Below are 18,284 nucleotides of genomic sequence, written 5' to 3'. Positions count from 1 at the left end.
GAGGCTCTGCTCTAAGGCGCAGGGCAAAAAACTGGAAGGGAGGGAAGGATGAATTATGAGGAGGCAAAGAAAGAGGACCAAGGGCATATTCCCTCATGCTCTGGCCCAGAGCCCGAGTCCTAGACTTCTGACCTCAGCAGAGACACAATAGATGTAAAACAAGCCAATCGGTTTCCAAGTGGGAAGAGTGCCAGCCTTGATTTTTGCTGCCCAAGGAATGAAAAGTCAATAATAATCATTCTTATGATTCATGTTCATCCTGTTTTATTCCAAAGCACTTTACCAAAAGGCACTTTGGCCCAGCCAAGAAGTTCAGGGCCAGGAGCCAGGACACCTGGGCTCCAGATCTGTGTGTGGAAGACTTGGAAGTTTCTTAGGGTCAAAGTTTCTTCTACCTTAATTGTGGCAAGTGACATTATGAAGAATTTTACAGTTCTACATATATCATTTCATTTGACCATCCAACCCTGGTGAGGAAAGCAGAGAATATGATATTGCTATTCTAGTCTTACAGATAAGGAAACTGGAATCAGGTGAGGTTAGGGGGCTTGATCAAACTCACAGCCTATTAACAAGGTGGGGAAGCTGAGATGCTGGGAAGCTGGGACTTCCCATATCAAATCCTTTGTTGTGTCCCAGTCTCTGTGAGATGGCTTGATCCTACACAAAATGTCTTATGTATGTTCCAAGGGCAGAACTGGGTTTCTGGGGCTGAAAAGTGTATTAAAAATAATAATAATAACAAAGTAAAATAATTTCCAGGCCTGGGGGAACGGGTAACTAACAAAAAATACCAAATGATGAGTCAAAATTAAGTACAGGGCTTTGGAGCACCCTGCAAATGCATTAGCATTAAGGTAAATCCGTCTCTCCTACAGGCCCAGCCCACTAAAAAATCTGGACACACTAGATCTTGACAGGGTATTTCTCCCTGTTTGTGAAACGTGGCAGATGTGAGCTGTGGAAGTCCTGGGAAAGGAATCTCATTTCTCTCAGGAGACAAGAGGAATTACAACAGCAGGAAGGCTGTGCGACACGACAGGGGAGAGTCCAAAGGGGCCGGTGACCCAGCTGGCGGAGATGTGGGCAGGAGCAGTGTTGGTGTGGGAGACGGGCGGCCTGGGAGCTGAAGCAATGGCTGCCCCCGGAGCGACGGCCAAAACTGTAGGCGAGTCTGCTTGAAGGCATTCTTTAGACTGTCTTCTGGCTCCCTGTGTCTTGATAAACCTACCTCTGAAGAGGGGAGGCTGAGAGAGACAACCACAGCCGACAGCAGTGGGAAGGTGGATCGTGGTCCCCGCCCAGGACTTTTGATCCCCGGCCAGCAGGATGCGGGAGTGCGGGAGGCCTACACGAAAGCTGCCCAGCTGCGGCTTGGGCGGAGAGGCCGGGGTGCTAGGCTCCCCTCAAGACTCCCCGCCAACAGCCTGGGTGGGGTGAAGGACGGGGTGGGGGCAGCGTCCGTGGCCTGCTTTCCCAGGGCTGGCGGAGCCTTTTTGACAAGCTGATTGCGTGGCTGGGATTGGCTGATCCCCGCGTGACGCCGGTTAACAACAAAGGTGGAGTTGAGAGAAATTAGATTAAAGGAGAGAAAAAAAAATTAAAGGGGGAGCTGGCAGGGGACCGAAGGCAGAGACCGAGGGGGAGATGTGCGAAGCCTGGTCTCCTAGCTCCGACTTCGCCCGAAGGGAGGCCCCTTCCGAAAACCCACTGGAATTTTGGTCTCCACCCCCACCCGGGCCCAGCTAACGAAGCCTGGGTGCGAGGGATGGCCGCTGCTTTCTCAGAAATCCCAACTCCCACCCTGACATCCCTCAATACGGCTCAGGGGGAGAACTTTTTGCTCGGACTCCTTGGATCCTAAACCCGGCGGAGGTGAGGGGCATTGAGAACGACGAGAGGCTCGCTCTAAAACCCGGAAGGCCCTCGCAGGGCACGGAGATCGGACGAAGCGGGGTGTTCCCCCGGTTTTTCCATGTGTTACGAATCTAAGAGCTTCTTTCTTTTCTTTTTCTTTTTTTTGTAACACCCCCTCCCTTTGCCACCCCCCCGCCCCCCGCTTTGGCTTCAGGGTTGCAAAAGCAAAGAGCAATAAAAAAAAAAAAAAACCACGCACACACTCAGACACACACCAGTGGCGACAAGGGGAGAGTTGGAAAGACGCAGGAGAGAAGCAGGAGAAAGGAGGCAGCAGGGAGGGAGCAATGGGAGCGGGAAGCAGGCAGTTTCCCTCGCAAATCCCCCTCCGGCCCCACTTCGCCTCGTCGGCCCCGGCAGGGGAGCGAGGAGCCGGACGAGCAGATGGAGAGGAGCTCGCTGTAGGCAGCGCGCTTGGCCGGAGAATGGAGGAGCCGCCAAGCGCCGGCTGATTGGAAGAGAAACGCAGAGCGATGGAGGCGGGGGTAGGAGGACGATTTCTCTGCGGGGACTGGCGGCGGCGTATACGCCCGGGTCGGGCGCTGCAGAGCTTGGCTAGCTTTCAACCCGCGCTCGCCGGCTCCAGCCCCGCGAGCCCCCACCCCCAGCCCTCCCGACGGCTCCGCAGGTGAGTGTGAGCTGGGGGCAAAAGACCCAAAAGTCTCAACACGCCCGCCCTCCAAAAAAAAAAAAAAGAAAAAAAATTTTTTTCTTTTTATTTTCGTGCAGCCCCCAGCGCGGTGGGAGGGAAAGGGTGAGGCTGAGCAGCCTGGAGGAGGCGGAGGGGCCAAGCGAGGCCAGGGTTGCCCGGGAGGCGGTGGCGCCGAGGCGGCTCTGACGGTCGAGCGCTCGGAGCGGCGCCGCGCTGCGCTGAGGCGGGCGGGCGGGCGGGCGGAGCGGGGCGGGCGGAGCGCGGCGCGTGGGGCTCGCCATTAGCCGTCGCTCCGCTTCGCCATCTCGGGCTTTGTCTGGCGACTCGCTGCCCCAGCGTCGGCTGCAGCGGAGCTGCGGCTCGGCTCTTCAGCCTGCCGCATCCCTAGGTACCCCTGGCCCGAGATTCCATTCACACGCTTGGTAAGTAAGCCCCAGTGCCATGGATTTCGGGGGAGAGGGGTTGCTGCGAGTGGCAGCGGCGCCGATCTCCATGCGTCCGGGCAGGCCTGGGGAGACATGCCGGGCTGGATTGAACCGGCTCCCAGAGAGGCTCCTCTGCCAGAGCCCGTCGCTCCCTCGCCCTTTCTAGGGTGTAAGAAGCAAAGGTTTTTCGTTTTGTTTTGTTTTGAATTACAGGTAAGGCATTTTGTAGTTTTTTGGGCTTTTTTTTAAGTTTCGTGTGTGCGCTGTTCGGCAGCAAGGGAACCGCGAGATAACCGCCGAACCCTGGCGCCGCGATTGGCATGCGTGCGCCCCAAGCTGGTGGCCACGCTCCGACTCCGGGGGTGAGGGTGGGCGCGGACCACCCGCTCCGGGAGGCGGAAGAGAAGCGGATGAAGCTGGTGTGGAAGTCCGACTGAGCTGGGAGGACTTGGGGGAGAGCTTCGGAGCAGGGCTACGGGCACCCCCTAAGCCTCCCCAGCCGCCGGAGGGCCCTCCAGGCACCCGCTCTGCAACCACGCTTCGCGCCCTCCCTTCCGCGCCGGCCAAGCATGCCAGTTCCCCTACGGGTCTGGCGAGGTCGCTCTCGCCGCCTGCCCCGGCTCCGAGCTCCGCCGCCATCGGGCGGCTGCGTGTCTCCCTGCCTCGGCCCCCCCTCCCCGGCAGCGGCAGCAGCCGCCGCTGCCGCCGCCACCACTACCCCCCTCCCCTCCTTCCTTCCCTCCGCCTCGGCCGCCCGGGTCCCCCCAGCTCCCGCCCCTCCTCCCAGCTGCCCCCCGCGGAGCCCGCCCGGGCAGGCTGTGGGAGGGAGCGGAGCCGGCGAGGCGGGCGGGCTGGCGCTCGCTCCCCGGGGGTCGGTGTGCGCTCCACGGGGAAGGACGCGCTCGCTGCCCCGCTTCTCCCGCCCCCCTCCCGCTCCTCCTCCTCCCTCCTCCTCCCCGCTCCGGCGGTGGAGGCTGCGGCGGCGGCGGCGGGGGGTGTGCGAACTGAGGCCGGGGCTGGCGGGCGGGCGGCGGGCGGGCTGCCTGCAGGCGGAGGGCGCTGTGCTTTGTGCTTTTCGCCGCGAGGAGCAGCAGGCAGCAGCCACAGCCGCCGCCACAACAGCAGCAGCAGCCGCCGCCCCAGCGCCGCCGCCGCCGCGCCCGGAGGAGGAGCCGCTGCCACCGCGGGAGGGAGCTGCGGCTGTGCCCGGCCGAGCGGGGGAGGGCGCCGCCGCTCAGAACCGGGGAGGGAGCTGCCGGAGCGGGAAGCCCGGACGCAGCGCTGCTCCGGGTAACCGAGGAGGCTTGGGACGCATCCGTGATCAGGGCCGGGCGGCGGAGAACAAACAGCGGATGAGGTGGATGCCAGGAGGGGGCCTGGAGCGACCTCCGGACCGAGGACTGGGTGGGGGAGGACCAGGGTACTGGAGAGGACGCCGAGAACCGGGGGAGGGGAGGGCAGGAAGCGAGGCCCGAGTCGAGCCCCAGCCGAGAGCGGAGGAGGCCGCGCTTCTTCGAGTCGGCAGGCGCAGTTCTCGCCGGCCGCCGGAGGGGGCGGCGGGGCCGGTGAGCGCTGCGCCCCCGCCTCCGGGCCGCTGTCCTCCCGCCCTCTCTTTGGCTCGGCTCCCCGGAGGCCGGGGTGGGGGCGCCGGCGGGGCTGGGCCGCAAGCTTGGGGGAGGAGGCGGCGGTTCCCGCCGTGGTCGCGCCTCTGCGCCGGGTTCCTCCTTGCGAGTCGGGGTGGCTGGGCGGTGGCGGCCCCTCTGGCCTGGGTGGGTGGCTCGGGGGCGGGGGACAGGCTGCTTTTCTCCGGCTGCTTGCCCGTCCAGAGGGGCAGGGACAGCGTCGGGAGCCCGAGCCCGGGGATGGGGGGGGCGGCGGGAATCCGGATCCGGTCCCCGGGGGCGGTGCGGCCGCTGCGCTCCGAGGCTGGCGGCGGCTGCGCTGCGTCCGGGTCCCCGCCGGGTTGCGGAGGCGGGGGGAACCGGCTGGGGGGAGGCGGGAGGAGGAGACTGCGGCGCGTGCCCGCTTCCGAGGCCGCGCGCGCCCTTTACCCGCCCTTCCTCCTCCCCCGCCCTCCAGCCTGGGGCCTCCCCAGTCGGGCGCAAAGGGGAGGAGGAGGGTTTTTTTTTGGCCCGGGTGGGGGAAGGAGAGCGGAGGGCGGGCGCTAGCTGCACGCGGTAGCTGGGCGCAGTCTCTCGCGTGGGCAGGGGAGGGCGCAAGCCACCGAGACAGGCTGCAAGGATTTGGGGGAGGCGGATAGGCGGAAAAGGAGGGGAGTTCTTTCACACCCACCCTCCTATTAAATATACTAGGGTCCTGGCTGGGTCTCTCTGAGAGTGGGGACTTGTGCCCCCTCCCCTCTGGGGGAGGGAGGAATAGAAAGTCTCTCACCTCCCTGCTTGCCTGAGTAGAGACTGATATCTCTTCTAAAAGGTGAGGTGGCTTTGAACCCGGGTTTCCCGGCCAGCGTGATCGAGGAAGTGGCTGGACGGCTGGAGAATGAACGGAGAAGCTGACTGCCCCACAGACCTGGAAATGGCCGCCCCCAAAGGCCAAGGTAAGGAGCTCCCACCCTCAGGCCTCTTCAGCTTAAATTCTCTTATCCCACATGGCTGTCTGCAGGACCCACTCCCCTTCTAAAGGGTTTCTCCAGTTTACATTCTCTGAATTCAGATGGGGGGAGGGTGTCTTTTAAGAGTCAAGCATCCCTTACACCGGGGGTTTGGCTCAATCCAAGTCATTAGGCCTTGTATTTTTTACACTCTATTACCCCTTGCATTAAAGAGAGAGGTAAGGAAGCCTCTGTAAGCCTTCCTTCTGGGGTTCCCAGTCAGCCCGGGGTGTGTGCTCCCCCGGTGCCCTGAAATGGGAGGAAGGATGAGAAATGTGGAGGAAAGGGGAGAAAAGAGGGGATGGGAAATATTTTCAGGGTTTTTTATTACTAAGAGGACAAGGTTTTTGGTAAGGTAGTTGGAGAGTATATTGGTGGTTTGAGACCCCCAAGCCAAGGAAGTTAGACCTCAGCCCACCCTGAAGGGATCCATTGTGTATCCGGGCAGTGGGTCGGATGAAGCTGAACATCTGGCAAGACCTGTGGGACATTGAGAAGAGAGAGGATTATGGGTTTATGTGACCTGCCCTACAGAAACCCTGGCCCAGGTTACCAGATGTAAATGCAAATAAGGAGCCCTTTTGACTCCTAGCCTTGACCTGTTCTCCCAGCTCACCTTCCAGGGCAGTCAACCTCCAGAGTCCTCACTGCATTTCAGTGGCTGGAAATAGCTGTTCCAGACTGCCTTCTTTGCCTGTATAGGGAGTTGGACTGAGAAGACAACTAAAAATTCTGGGAGTTCTCCTTGGAACAGGGCCCTGAGAGCCTTTTCCCACCTGCCTACCTGCCTTGCCTTACAGCTTCCTTCTGTGGAAATGGAAGAACCATTTCCATTCCATTTTTCTTACTTGTCCCAAATTCTCCTTTGGTCTTCCTCAAGAGACCAAGAGAGGGATGATGGAATACCCATGTCTCTAATGTTAGTTTTCAGCTGTGCTGGAGAAAAACATCTGCATTGGTTCTCCTTACAGCCCACAACCCATCCTCAGTTGTTGAACACTTAGGGCATCTACCTCCAACTTGGACTTGAACTTGGCAACACATTTAGAAATGCTGCCTCCTTGCTTCCGTCCCCTCTGATAAGCTATCTGTTTTCCTACAGACCCCCAAATCACAGAAGCTTCATTTCCTCCCCTACCCTACAGTAAGTAGCACTTCCTGGTACTCAAGTCTGGCTTTCTAGGTATGACACTGTCTGGACTGGGATCCCTGCTGTAACTCATAAGGCCCCTTAGGATTAGGCCATGTTTTGTCTGTATCTACAGATGGAAAGTAACCAGGGACTAGGATGCTCTGGGGAGGAAGAGTTGAGCACATAGGGACTGGGGAACAGATGGAGGGATAGAATGAGCCAAGCATGGATTGTCTTTCTTACCCCTCCCCAGACCGCTGGTCCCAGGAAGATATGCTGACTTTGCTAGAATGCATGAAGAACAACCTTCCGTCCAACGATAGTTCCAAGTTCAAAACCACTGAGTCACATATGGACTGGGAAAAAGTAGCATTTAAAGACTTTTCTGGAGACATGTGCAAGCTCAAATGGGTGGAGATTTCTAATGAGGTAACTGATACCCCCTTTCTTGATGCTTAGGAACACACATCTGTACGGACCCCTGCCTTTACCTTCCTGGTGGGGGAGATGAAACAGAACTCTATAAACAGGAAGGAAAGAGACCGGGCGAGGTGCTTATGTGGTCGCTTTTGTGCATTTTGGGAGGTGGCACGGTTGACAGCACTGGCCTAGAGTTCTCAGTTTTGCTACTTTCTAGCTCTGTGGCCTTGAATACTTATCATCTTGGAGCTTCTGTCACCTGAGCTGTTTGTTCTAGGGATTGAATGAGGTGCTAGCATGGACAACCACATTGATGTCAGTTGGTCACCTTGCTGCTGTCCTTTGGTGTGTCTGACTGCCTGGGCCCCTGCAGTAGGCATGGGCCAGTCCTGGGTGTCTGCCTGGATGTCAAGGGCTACCTCAGTTATGTGGTTCTTGGCCTCTGACTTTCCTCTTTTAATAAATTTAGTCTAGTGGAAAGTAGAGGAGACCTGTTGAAAAACAGGGGTATGCTACTGGGTAGTGTCCCCTCTTCTGAACTTCCCCTTCCACTTACCTCACTTCTTCCAGGTGAGAAAGTTCCGTACATTGACAGAATTGATCCTTGATGCTCAGGAACATGTTAAAAATCCTTACAAAGGCAAAAAACTCAAGGTGAGTTTCCAGGAGGAGGAGCACAAAGGGGTAGGAGAGGAATGGTCCAAAGAATGGATGGTGTTTGAACATCACTGTGTCCTTGTTCCTGCTTCCAGAAACACCCGGACTTCCCAAAGAAGCCTTTGACCCCTTATTTCCGCTTCTTCATGGAGAAGCGGGCCAAGTATGCAAAACTTCATCCCGAGATGAGCAACCTGGACCTGACCAAGATTCTGTCCAAGAAATACAAGGAACTGCCAGAGAAGAAGAAGGTGGGGGGAGGGGGGCTAAAGTGGTGGGAGGGAAGAGGCTGGGAGCAGCTGGTGTTGTGTGGGTTAGCTGTTGGGGTCAGGGGGTGGGGCTTAGACAGAAGGACCTGGCATCAGGGACATGGGTGGGTCAGCAAAGCAGAGTAGGGTCTTGGGCAGCCACACCTGATCACCCCACTCCCAGGTCCACACACCATCAAATACAGGCAGTCATAGGTGTAAGTAACCCAGGCTGAGGTTGGCGGGTTCTGGGACCAACCACAGTCCACAGTGTTCTTTTATACAGCTCTGCTCCCATGCATATGTCCTCACTGTTAGGTCTGCATAGCATAAAGGCAACCCCAGGAGAACAGGTTATCCCAATTTTGTTAGCAAGGAACTGGGTACAGGAGGGTATCTTGTCCTAGGTCACACAACTAATGATGCTAGAGCAGGACTTTGGTTTAATGCTCTTATTGCTATGTTTACATGTTAGATGGGTTCCTTCCCCATGCACACATGTTCGCCCAAGGATACACATTGTCTCTGGTGGCCTCATGCTGTCCCATACCACTGGAGTCTATTAACCTTGAGCAAAGGTTGCCTTAGCCTCCCTGACAGGGATGGATGGTCCAGTAAAGTCAAGCAGTTCCTCAAAGAGATAGGCAGCAAAGCACTGAAGGAGCCTGCAGCTGGGACATGAGTGAAATGGGTTACAGAGAGAGATGGACACAAAGAAGAGATGCCAGATGGCAGACATGGAGCCAGGGAGAGGTGATGAGGGGCAGCAGAAGAAGTGAGACAACAGTTATCCACAGCTAGCTTTCTAGAGGTGGTACTGGCTGCTGCACTGTCAGTAGCCCACTGCCTGGTTTGCACACCCTCGCTGCAGTCTCTCGAGCCCTTGGTTCTGGACTCAAAAAAAGCAAGCTTGGCTGGGTAAAACCAGCTGTCTGCAACTGCTGCCTGAGTCACGCAGGAACCTGAACTGCTGGAGCTATTCTTGACCCTTTGATGGGGATATTGAGGAGCTGAATATATAAGCAATACCCAGTCACTCATGGGATGGGAGGGAGAGAAGAAACTGGTAGAGTAGACAGTGTGGTGGCTTAGGGGATGTGAGACTGTTGTGGCTCCCACCAAATCGCTGTATGACCTTCGGTAAGTCATTTTACTCTCTAGCCCTGGTCTTATCTGACTGAGGAGGTGTGGAGGCTTGAGCCTGGGCTCTGTGGTGCCTTTCAGCTCAAAAGGTGATGTGTGTGAGAAGGGCTGAGATTGGAGTAAAGCAGACCGAGCTCTGCTCCCAGTTTTTTTGAGAACCTCAGAGGAAAGTGGGGCTTTCTCCTGGTGCCTGGTGTCTCTTCTGTGAGAGGCAAGGGTTGAGCTCAATCACCTGAGCCCCTGGCCCTTTCTGCTGCTTGTGAATCTGGGAAAGCGGGGAGAAAGGAGAAATGGACACTGAGTGGGAGTCAGAAATGGACACTGAGTGGGAGTCAGGACAGGAGGTAGATGAAGGAAAAAGACATTGGAAAGGAAGTGGAGAAGGCTGGGAAGAGGAAGGAAAGATGCAGGGAGGAGCCAGGTGATGGTTTGAATGGAGAACCAAGCCAATGGAAGGATTACAGGAGATGACAGGGAAGCTAAATGGCTGAGGAGGGAAGGGGAGGGAGGTGTCAGAATTGTGAAGGACAGCCTGGGACCCAGAGGTGCTAGATGGGGGGAAATATCACAGTATAGGAGATGGTTACTAGGATGTGATCTGCATTGGAAGACTTGACTCTGGGGTCCCTTCAACTCTCCTGTGGGCCACCTCTGAGGGGGCAGACCAATATCAGCTGCTGTAGACATGGGAGGAGGGAGTGATGGAGGCAAGTCCTACACCTCCTGACTCCTCATTGTGCAAGTTTCAAGATTTGGGGGAGTCCCAGCCCTGTCACTGCTTACTGTGAAACTGGGTAATGTCATGTCCCCATTCTAGGACTCTCCCTATCTTAAAAGGTCGGAATAGGATGTAGGATGTGTTTTGGGGGACTCCTGTAGCTACCACTAACCTGAGTTCCTGGGGAGCCCCACCCCCCACCCACCCACTGGAAGGCAGGTCAGCCTCTGTTGCCTGCCTGCACCCTCTTCCATTTATCCATGTCATCAACTGGGAGGCAAAATAGCTAGCAAGGAGGACTCAGTGGCTTTTGTAGCTCAGGCCTTGGGTTGTGGATGACCCCGTCCCCTCCTCCCCCCAGATGAAATATATTCAGGACTTCCAGAGGGAGAAACAAGAGTTCGAGCGAAACCTGGCCCGATTCAGGTAAGGCAGTGGAGCCCAGAGAAGGGCCACAGGGCACTGGGTATGGCAGGATAGAGTAACACTGACCAGAGCCTTGAGCTTGCCATCTGTGAGGCATGGAAGATAGATGGGTCACGTGTAAACCTTAGTGGGTCATGCTCAAGGGCAGGGACAGTCAGGCAGCCGCTGTCCCAGTCGTCTCCAGTTGATAGGCCTAGGAGCATTGGTGGGCGGGGCACTAGCTGGGTTGGCCCTGGCAGCATCTCCCACCACCTGCTGATTGTTGCTCCTCACATTCTGGCTAGGGAGGATCACCCTGACTTAATCCAGAATGCGAAGAAGTCGGACATACCCGAGAAGCCCAAAACCCCCCAGCAGCTGTGGTACACCCACGAGAAGAAGGTGTATCTCAAAGTTCGGCCAGATGTGAGTGGCCAAGGGGTGGGGGCAGAGGGCACCTGGTGGTGGCAAGGGGGGGAGCCGCATCAGGTCGGCTGGGCATGGAGCAGGAGAGGAGGCCCCTCCCCAGGGGTGGGCTGCATGGACAGGGCCTGGGCCAGCTGGCGTGCAAGCGTGTGTGTGTGCGTGTGAGAGCCTGTCCCCTGCACCCAGGCGGGACCCCCCCGCCTCTCTGTCTTCCCCTCTTGGCCTGTGGGGGACACTCTTGTGACCTCCTGTGGCCTGAGGGGGCGGGGCCTCTGTGCCCCCCACCCCCCTCCCTTCCCCCTGCTCCTGGCTGCCTGTGTGTGTCTGACGGCTTTTGGTTTGCAGGCCACTACGAAGGAGGTGAAGGACTCCCTGGGGAAGCAGTGGTCTCAGCTCTCGGACAAAAAGAGGCTGAAATGGATTCATAAGGCCCTGGAGCAGCGGAAGGAGTACGAGGTTAGGCTTCCGCTGCGCTCCTCCCCGTCCGGCTCTTCATGAGCCTCTGCCCTCTGACTCTGGCCTCCGCACTCCGCAGGAGGCAGTCACTCCCCATTCCTCCATTGAGGGAGGGGCCTTTTGGGCCCCTTACCTCTGCCCCTACCTTTCCTGTGCACCCCCACCATGAGATCTCAGGCTAGGGCAGGGCAGGGCACCACCTCGTGTGACACAGAAGACACACGGCCATCCCCCAGCTTTGCTCCCTGCCTCCCCTTCCCAGCGGCTCTCCCCCCTTCCTGGCCCTGGCTAACCCCACACCCCGTTGCCCTCCATCCCCCCACCTCATTCTGCAGGAGATTATGCGTGACTATATCCAGAAGCACCCTGAGTTGAACATCAGTGAGGAGGGCATCACCAAGTCCACCCTCACCAAGGCCGAACGCCAGCTCAAGGACAAGTTTGATGGGCGACCCACCAAGCCACCTCCGTGAGCGCTGCCCTGGGGTGGGTGGGTGAGTGGGCAAGTGGGCAGCTAGAGAGCTGGCTGGTGAAGGACCTCAGCCTGGTCTCTAGAAGCAAGGAGGCCTGCTGCCCTAGGTCACCCTGTCACTCACAGAGATACTGTTTCCTTTCTGTGGTTCTGATAGGAACAGCTACTCGCTGTACTGCGCAGAGCTGATGGCCAACATGAAGGATGTGCCCAGCACAGAGCGCATGGTGCTATGCAGCCAGCAGTGGAAGCTGCTCTCCCAGAAGGAGAAGGATGCCTACCACAAGAAGTGTGACCAGGTGAGCTGTGGCAGGAACTACCCCTGGAGAGGGAGGACTCTTGGATGCCCTTGGGAGTTTGAAGCATGAGGTCTGACCCCATGGGCATCTGCTTCAAACTTGGTGTGCTGGGTTTAGCATCTGGGTGGAGGACCAGATAATGTCAAGCCTTATGCTTATCACCTATGGTGGGAGACGAGACCCCATCCAGGCTCCAGACGGCTTGCGGAGGGCTCCTGTTCCCACGCACTGGAGAGTTTTCAGTGAGCCTGCCCGCAGACTGACCCTGACTCCCCTTCCTTTCCCAGAAAAAGAAAGATTATGAGGTGGAACTGCTCCGTTTTCTAGAGGTGAGTGGGTGAGGTAGTGGGCAGAAAGAAGCAGCCTTGGGATGGGTGGCAAGGCCCTTCTGACCACCTGAGAGCAGACTGGCAGCTAGGTGTGCAACCCCATGCTACCCACCTCTTTCCCCCACCAGAGCTTGCCAGAGGAGGAGCAGCAGCGGGTCCTGGGGGAAGAAAAGATGTTAAACATCAACAAGAAGCAAACCACCAGCCCAGCCTCCAAGAAGCCCTCCCAGGAAGGGGGGAAGGTAGGCAGGGAGCACCACTGAGCAGGTGGGGTGCTGAAGGCGGGCTCCCTGTCAACGCTGAGGAATCTGACCCACTTTGCACATCTACAGGGCAGCTCAGAGAAGCCTAAGAGGCCGGTGTCAGCCATGTTCATCTTCTTTGAGGAGAAGCGGCGGCAGCTCCGGGAGGAACGGCCAGAGCTCTCCGAAAGCGAGTTGACCCGCCTGCTGGCCCGCATGTGGAACGACTTATCCGAGAAGAAGAAGGTCAGGCTGGCCAGACCAGAGGGGCTGCCAGCGCCTGAGTGTGGGCCGCTTCTTCCCTAAGGGCTGGCTGCACTTCCTCATCCCTGCCCCGAAGAACCACACTTGTGCCTAGGCTCAGATGCTGGGGCTGGGAGCCCAGCAGGCCGGAAGGCGGGAAGCTGTCAGCTGAGGGCTGTTGGCTCCCTGGGGAGCAGCGCTGGTGGGCGGGGCTGAGCCTGAGGCTGGGGACGTCCGCACCAGCCCACGCCTTTGCGTGTCCCACCCTTGCAGCGGTGGGGAGCCTTCAACTGCTGGATGGGGAACGCGCGCCCCCTGGGGGTGGCCGGGAGGCTGATGCCTGATGCCATCTCTGCAGGCCAAGTACAAGGCCCGGGAAGCTACCCTGAAGGCCCAGTCCGAGAGGAAGCCTTGCGGGGAGCGCGAGGACCGGGGCAAACTACCTGAGTCACCCAAGAGAGCGGAAGAGATCTGGCAACAGAGCGTCATCGGTGACTACATGGCCCGCTTTAAGGTAGCAGGGAGTGGGAAAGGGGTTGTTCTGCAGCCTGTCCACACAGGTCTCTTCCTGCCCCAGGTGACCCCTCCCACAGCTAACACCCCTGTCTGTCCCCAGAATGATCGAGGAAAGGCCTTGAAAGCCATGGAGATGACCTGGAACAACATGGAAAAGAAGGAGAAACTCATGTGGATTAAGAAGGCAGCCGAAGACCAAAAGCGATATGAGGTGGGAAGGGGCTGCTGGTTAGTGCAGGGGGGATGGGGGGGAATGGAGCTGGGGCCACCTCCCTCCACTTAAAACTTGGGAGCCCCCTTTTGGGTGCGCTGCTTGCTTCACTGCATGGGGCTTGGAGCCCGAAGTCCCAGCCTTGGTTGTGTGACCCAGAACAAGTCTCAACATTCTTCTCTGAGCTTCAGTCACTCATAAGTAAATGGATGTGACATTTGTAATTATGAAAGCAGTGCCCAACAGGTGTGAATTGTCAAGAAGTTGCTCCCTGGCTATTTGTCCCCCTTCCTGGCACATAAAAGAAGAGCCAGCTGAGGCAGTGACGGCATGGGGTGAGAGGTAGGAATATGTTGGGAGGTGGAGATAGGATGAGTGTAACCTTTCTGGGTTTCCCCACAGAGAGAGCTGAGTGAGATGCGGGCACCCCCAGCTGCTGCAAACTCATCCAAGAAGATGAAGTTCCAGGGAGAACCCAAGAAGCCTCCCATGTGAGTCTGGAGCCCACCCTGGGTGTGGGGAGGTCAGGGCTCAAGGGCTGCTTGGATGGTATCCTGACCCTCCCTGCACCACCCCCACCTCCCAGGAACGGTTACCAAAAGTTCTCCCAGGAGCTGCTGTCCAATGGGGAGCTGAACCACTTGCCACTGAAAGAGCGCATGGTGGAGATCGGCAGCCGCTGGCAGCGCATCTCTCAGAGCCAGAAGGAGCACTACAAAAAGCTGGCCGAGGAGCAGCAGAAGCAGTACAAAGTGCACCTGGACCTCTGGGTCAAGGTGAGAGGGCAAGGGGGCCCTTGGAACAGGGAGGCATCATGCTGGCTGGTCTGCATTCATGAGTTCACTTGGTCTCAGCAGTTCTACAGGGTAATGATTACTATCAAAGATAAGGAAACCAAGAATCAGAGAGGTTATGTAACTTACCCAAGGTTACACAGCTAGTAAGTAGAAAAACTCAAATAAGACTGCCTTTTCCTTCCCATTTGGGGCTAGGGGACCTCTCCTGGATACTGCCTTGGCCCCACTCTGTGCCTTGGTTTAGCAGTCAGATCTGTAGAGTGGAGTTACTTATGTCCTCCCCAGCCATCCAGGCAGATGGGCCAGTGACCCAGGGAAAGAGCAGGGTTTAGGTATTCCAGAAGTTTGGTGAGCCCCAGACTGCCTCATCAGTGGCTCCAGGCTTGGTATTGGGGTGGGGGTGATGATGTCAGGCTTTGGGGGTAGGGGGTGTCATCATGGGGATTTCTCTTTGAGTTGAGAAAGGCCCTGACTGGAGCTTTCATTTGAGTAAAATAATAGAAGGGACATGAAAAATAAGTCTTAGGACAGGATGGCTAAAAGAGAATTCAGAGCATCTTGAGTAGAAATAGTGGAGCTTGGTTCTCAGATCCCAGGGTTCTTCTGCAAAGACCCAAGGTATAGGGAGACCAGGAAAGGTAAAGATGGGTAGTGATAAATGCCTGGTCTGCTGTATGGCCCTTGGTCAGCAGTAGTTTGGGTGGTGTTCCAACCCTTACCTCCTTCTTTGTCTCCCCCCAGAGTCTGTCTCCCCAAGACCGTGCAGCATATAAAGAGTACATCTCCAATGTAAGTCTGGGAGCAGGGTGGCACTGGGTAAGGGGCCATTGGGGGTATCTGTGACTCACAGGTGTTCCCTTTGTCTGTATCTCCATCCTTTCCTACAGAAACGTAAGAGTATGACCAAGCTGCGAGGCCCAAACCCCAAGTCCAGCCGGACTACCCTGCAGTCCAAATCCGTAAGGAGTCCTTCCTGAGGGGCGGGGGTCTTTGGTGCCTGGAGTGGTGTGACAGAGACCACTGATGCACCTCTGTCCCAACCAGGAGTCTGAAGAGGATGAGGACGAGGATGAGGATGAAGAAGATGAGGATGAAGAAGAAGAAGATGATGAGAATGGGGACTCCTCTGAGGATGGTGGGGACTCCTCTGAGTCCAGCAGCGAGGATGAGAGCGAGGAGGGGGATGAGGTGGGCTGAATTGGCATAATGGGAAGGGAGGGTGGGGCCCTGCCAGGATGGCCACCTGGTGATGGCATGTTTCTCACCCCCTTCCCCAGAATGAGGAGGATGATGACGATGAGGATGACGATGAGGACGATGATGAGGATGAAGACAATGAGTCTGAGGGCAGCAGCTCCAGCTCTTCCTCCTCGGGGGACACCTCAGACTCTGACTCCAACTGAGGCTCAGCCCCATCTGGGGCTCGCCTCTCCAACTGACCGCCTTTGTTTCTCCCCCCCTGTTCTGTCCCCTGCCCTCCCCCACTTTTTTCTTTCTTTCTTTTTTAAACAAAATACGGTGGGGGGAGGGGCTGGAGGAGCCCAGGCCCGGACTCTGCAGCCTCAGAGACATCAGCCCTGGGGGCCCTCCAGGGAGTGCAACCATCGGACTGAGCCACGACTAGACTGGACCGTCCCACCCCTCTTCCCACCCCTCTTCTGCACTTGCGGTTCTGGCATGGACAATGGGCCTGGGAAGTGGGGGGAGTCCCAAGAGTTCAGCCCAACCTAAGCGGGGGTGGAAGCTTGGGGAAGGACCCCTCCCTTCCCAGAGGGGCTTGCTGCCTGGATGCCTACGTTGGAACTGGAGGCAGGGAATATGGGGAGAGGAAGGCAGGTGCCTCTTGAGAAAATAGGCACTGCCTTATAGACCTCTCCCCTGCCCCCTGCAGGAAGGAGCTACCTGGACCCACTCATGGGGGGAGGGGGCAGAGGTGTTTTTTATATATGTGTATATATTTTTTTTTTAAGCTCTGAGCTGTCAACGAGACGTTTCCTACCGATCTCGGCTGCCGTCTCTGTTGTCATTTCTGGGAGAGGGAGGGTTTAGTGGGGTAGGATTGGGACTTTTTAAAAACTTGATACATATGGAAAAGTGCGTGTGCGTGTGTGTGTCCTGTACATAGCATGGGTGCACCTGTGGATGTGTGCAAAGGCACATGAATGTGTGTGTGTGTGTGTGTGTAAGAGATGGGGAGCCCATGTCAGTCCATGAATCTGGTAAAAGGGTTGGTGAGGGCCAGGGAGACATTGATCCTGGTGGGAAAGGCTGGGGCTGGGAAGGCTGGGATGGCCCCTTTCTCCACATCCTCTGCTTCGCCTAATCTCTGATTCAGATGGGGGAGGGGTGCGGTGCGGTGCGGGGAGCGGTGCTGAAGCAACGGATGCTTCCTACCAGTTTCCCTCTGCCAGGGCCACATGACTCTGAATTGCTGCTGGTATCCAGTATCCAACAGGACTGTGGGGAGGGAACAGACCAGGTGAAACTTAAAGCTTTTATTTGGTGGGAAAGGCCTCCCAAGTTCATCTGAGGGATCACCTGGCCACCCTAGGCACAGAAGCTGGGCTTCAAGAGATGTGTTGCAAGTTCTTATCCCTTCTGCCTTTCCCCTATACCCTCCAGCTCCCCTGCCCCCATTTCCTTTGATTTCTCAGGTCTGCTCCCTTCCCACCACCCGAACCCACAGCTGGGGAAGAGGTCTGCAAAAGCTACTTTTGCAGTCATCTAACCCTTCCCAGCCATCCCCAAATTTCTGCAATCCTGATTCCTAGACTTAATAAGCCAAGCCACCTTGTCTTTGTGGATTTTTTTTTTTTAATTAAATTTGACCCCCCCCCCCCATCATGTCACTAACTAATTTAATTGGGGCTCTGTGCTTTTCCACCTTCCCCCTCTGAATGAGAAAGCCAAGAGATGGGGGAAGAGGGGATTCCACCTAGGAGGTGGGGTAGGAAAGGTGGATCCTGCTCCCAAAGGAAAGCAAACAATCTGCTTTGCCTTGGATGTGGTGCTGGGGGTTGGGGGAACTAGGGAGGGACACTCCCCACCCCCACTCCCCTTCCTTTGTCCCTATCCTGGAATTAGGCACAGGGGTTCATAGGTTCTATTTCTTACCAAGAGCCCCTGCAAAGAACCCCATACCCTGTTTGAATGCCCCTGCGCTGTTGTGTTTTAGTGGAATGTGTTTTCATTTAAGAACAGCTTTGAATGGGGCGCTATTTTTTTCCGGTTTTAAAAATTGAAAAATTCTTACAGTACAAACAGGGCTGTGGGGGTGGGGATGTTGGTGCTGTAAGAGGTCACTGAGTGCATTTTGGCACTGGGATGGGATGGCTGGGGTGGGAGAACCCCCGCTCCCCCCCTTTTTTTCTAATATTTAAGGAGTGTTTTTGTAGGTTTCAACAACAACCACAACTTGAATTTGTATCATGGGAGGGGGGAGTGGCTTAGAGGTGTCTGCCTAAGCTTAAAGCCAACTGTGGAAGTTTTGTTTTCCCTTTTTTTGTACAATAAAGTGAAAAACAAAGGTCTGACTGCTGTGTGGTCACTGGAATCAATGCAGGCAGGTAACTCTGTAGGTTCAATGTGAAAAGACCCTTGAAGCCAGCTTGTTTGCCTCTTTCTAGAACCATCTTCCTCTTTCCTAAAGATTTCATAGGCAACCTACCTTAACATTGTTCTGTCCTACTGTTCTTGTACTTTCTCATTTCAGTTTGTTCACCTTGGGTTGTCAGACTACTAAGGACGGAGAGGAGAACAAATGGCATTATTTACTCCCAGAGTGCATTGCCTTGGGAAATTGAGGGTGATTGAGGGCTCAGGGTTTCACCATGGTCATGAAAGGGCTTGTAATTGAGAGTTGGGATAACCCTCCTACCTTGAGTCCTCAGCCTCACCAAGATTAGGAATGACTTTCAAAACTCCACCCAGACATCTGGTGGGCCTCAATGTTAAGGAAGAGAGCC

At 56.4% G+C, this 18,284-nt stretch overlaps 1 protein-coding gene across 2 annotated transcripts; it reads left to right on the top strand.

The window, feature by feature from the left end:
- The first annotated feature begins 4,073 nt into the window (after nt 1–4,073).
- On the top strand, nt 4,074–17,849 carry UBTF (upstream binding transcription factor). 2 transcript variants are annotated; one of them, XM_090257443.1, is made up of 21 exons: nt 4,074–4,351; nt 5,428–5,551; nt 6,991–7,166; nt 7,728–7,811; nt 7,910–8,065; nt 10,285–10,349; nt 10,634–10,754; nt 11,100–11,210; nt 11,546–11,679; nt 11,840–11,981; nt 12,269–12,310; nt 12,439–12,552; nt 12,643–12,798; nt 13,154–13,309; nt 13,412–13,522; nt 13,925–14,013; nt 14,109–14,298; nt 15,061–15,108; nt 15,207–15,278; nt 15,364–15,507; nt 15,597–17,849. In XM_090257443.1, the coding sequence occupies exons 2-21, from the start codon at nt 5,494–5,496 to the stop codon at nt 15,720–15,722; spliced, it is 2,295 nt and encodes a 764-aa protein (XP_090113569.1). In that variant the 5' UTR covers nt 4,074–4,351; nt 5,428–5,493; the 3' UTR covers nt 15,723–17,849. The 2 variants fall into 2 exon arrangements, with proteins under 2 accessions (XP_090113569.1, XP_090113570.1); XM_090257444.1 differs by lacking the exon at nt 11,100–11,210 and having other exon boundaries at nt 4,077–4,351.
- The last annotated feature ends 435 nt before the right edge of the window (nt 17,850–18,284 follow it).

This window comes from Furipterus horrens, unplaced genomic scaffold (genome assembly GCF_987537825.1).
Source record: "Furipterus horrens unplaced genomic scaffold, mFurHor1.1.pri manual_scaffold_11, whole genome shotgun sequence".
In the NCBI taxonomy this organism is placed as follows: Eukaryota; Metazoa; Chordata; class Mammalia; order Chiroptera; family Furipteridae; genus Furipterus; species Furipterus horrens.
The sequence above is the reverse complement of the archived record's forward strand: the minus strand, read 5'-3'. Positions and strand labels throughout refer to the sequence as shown.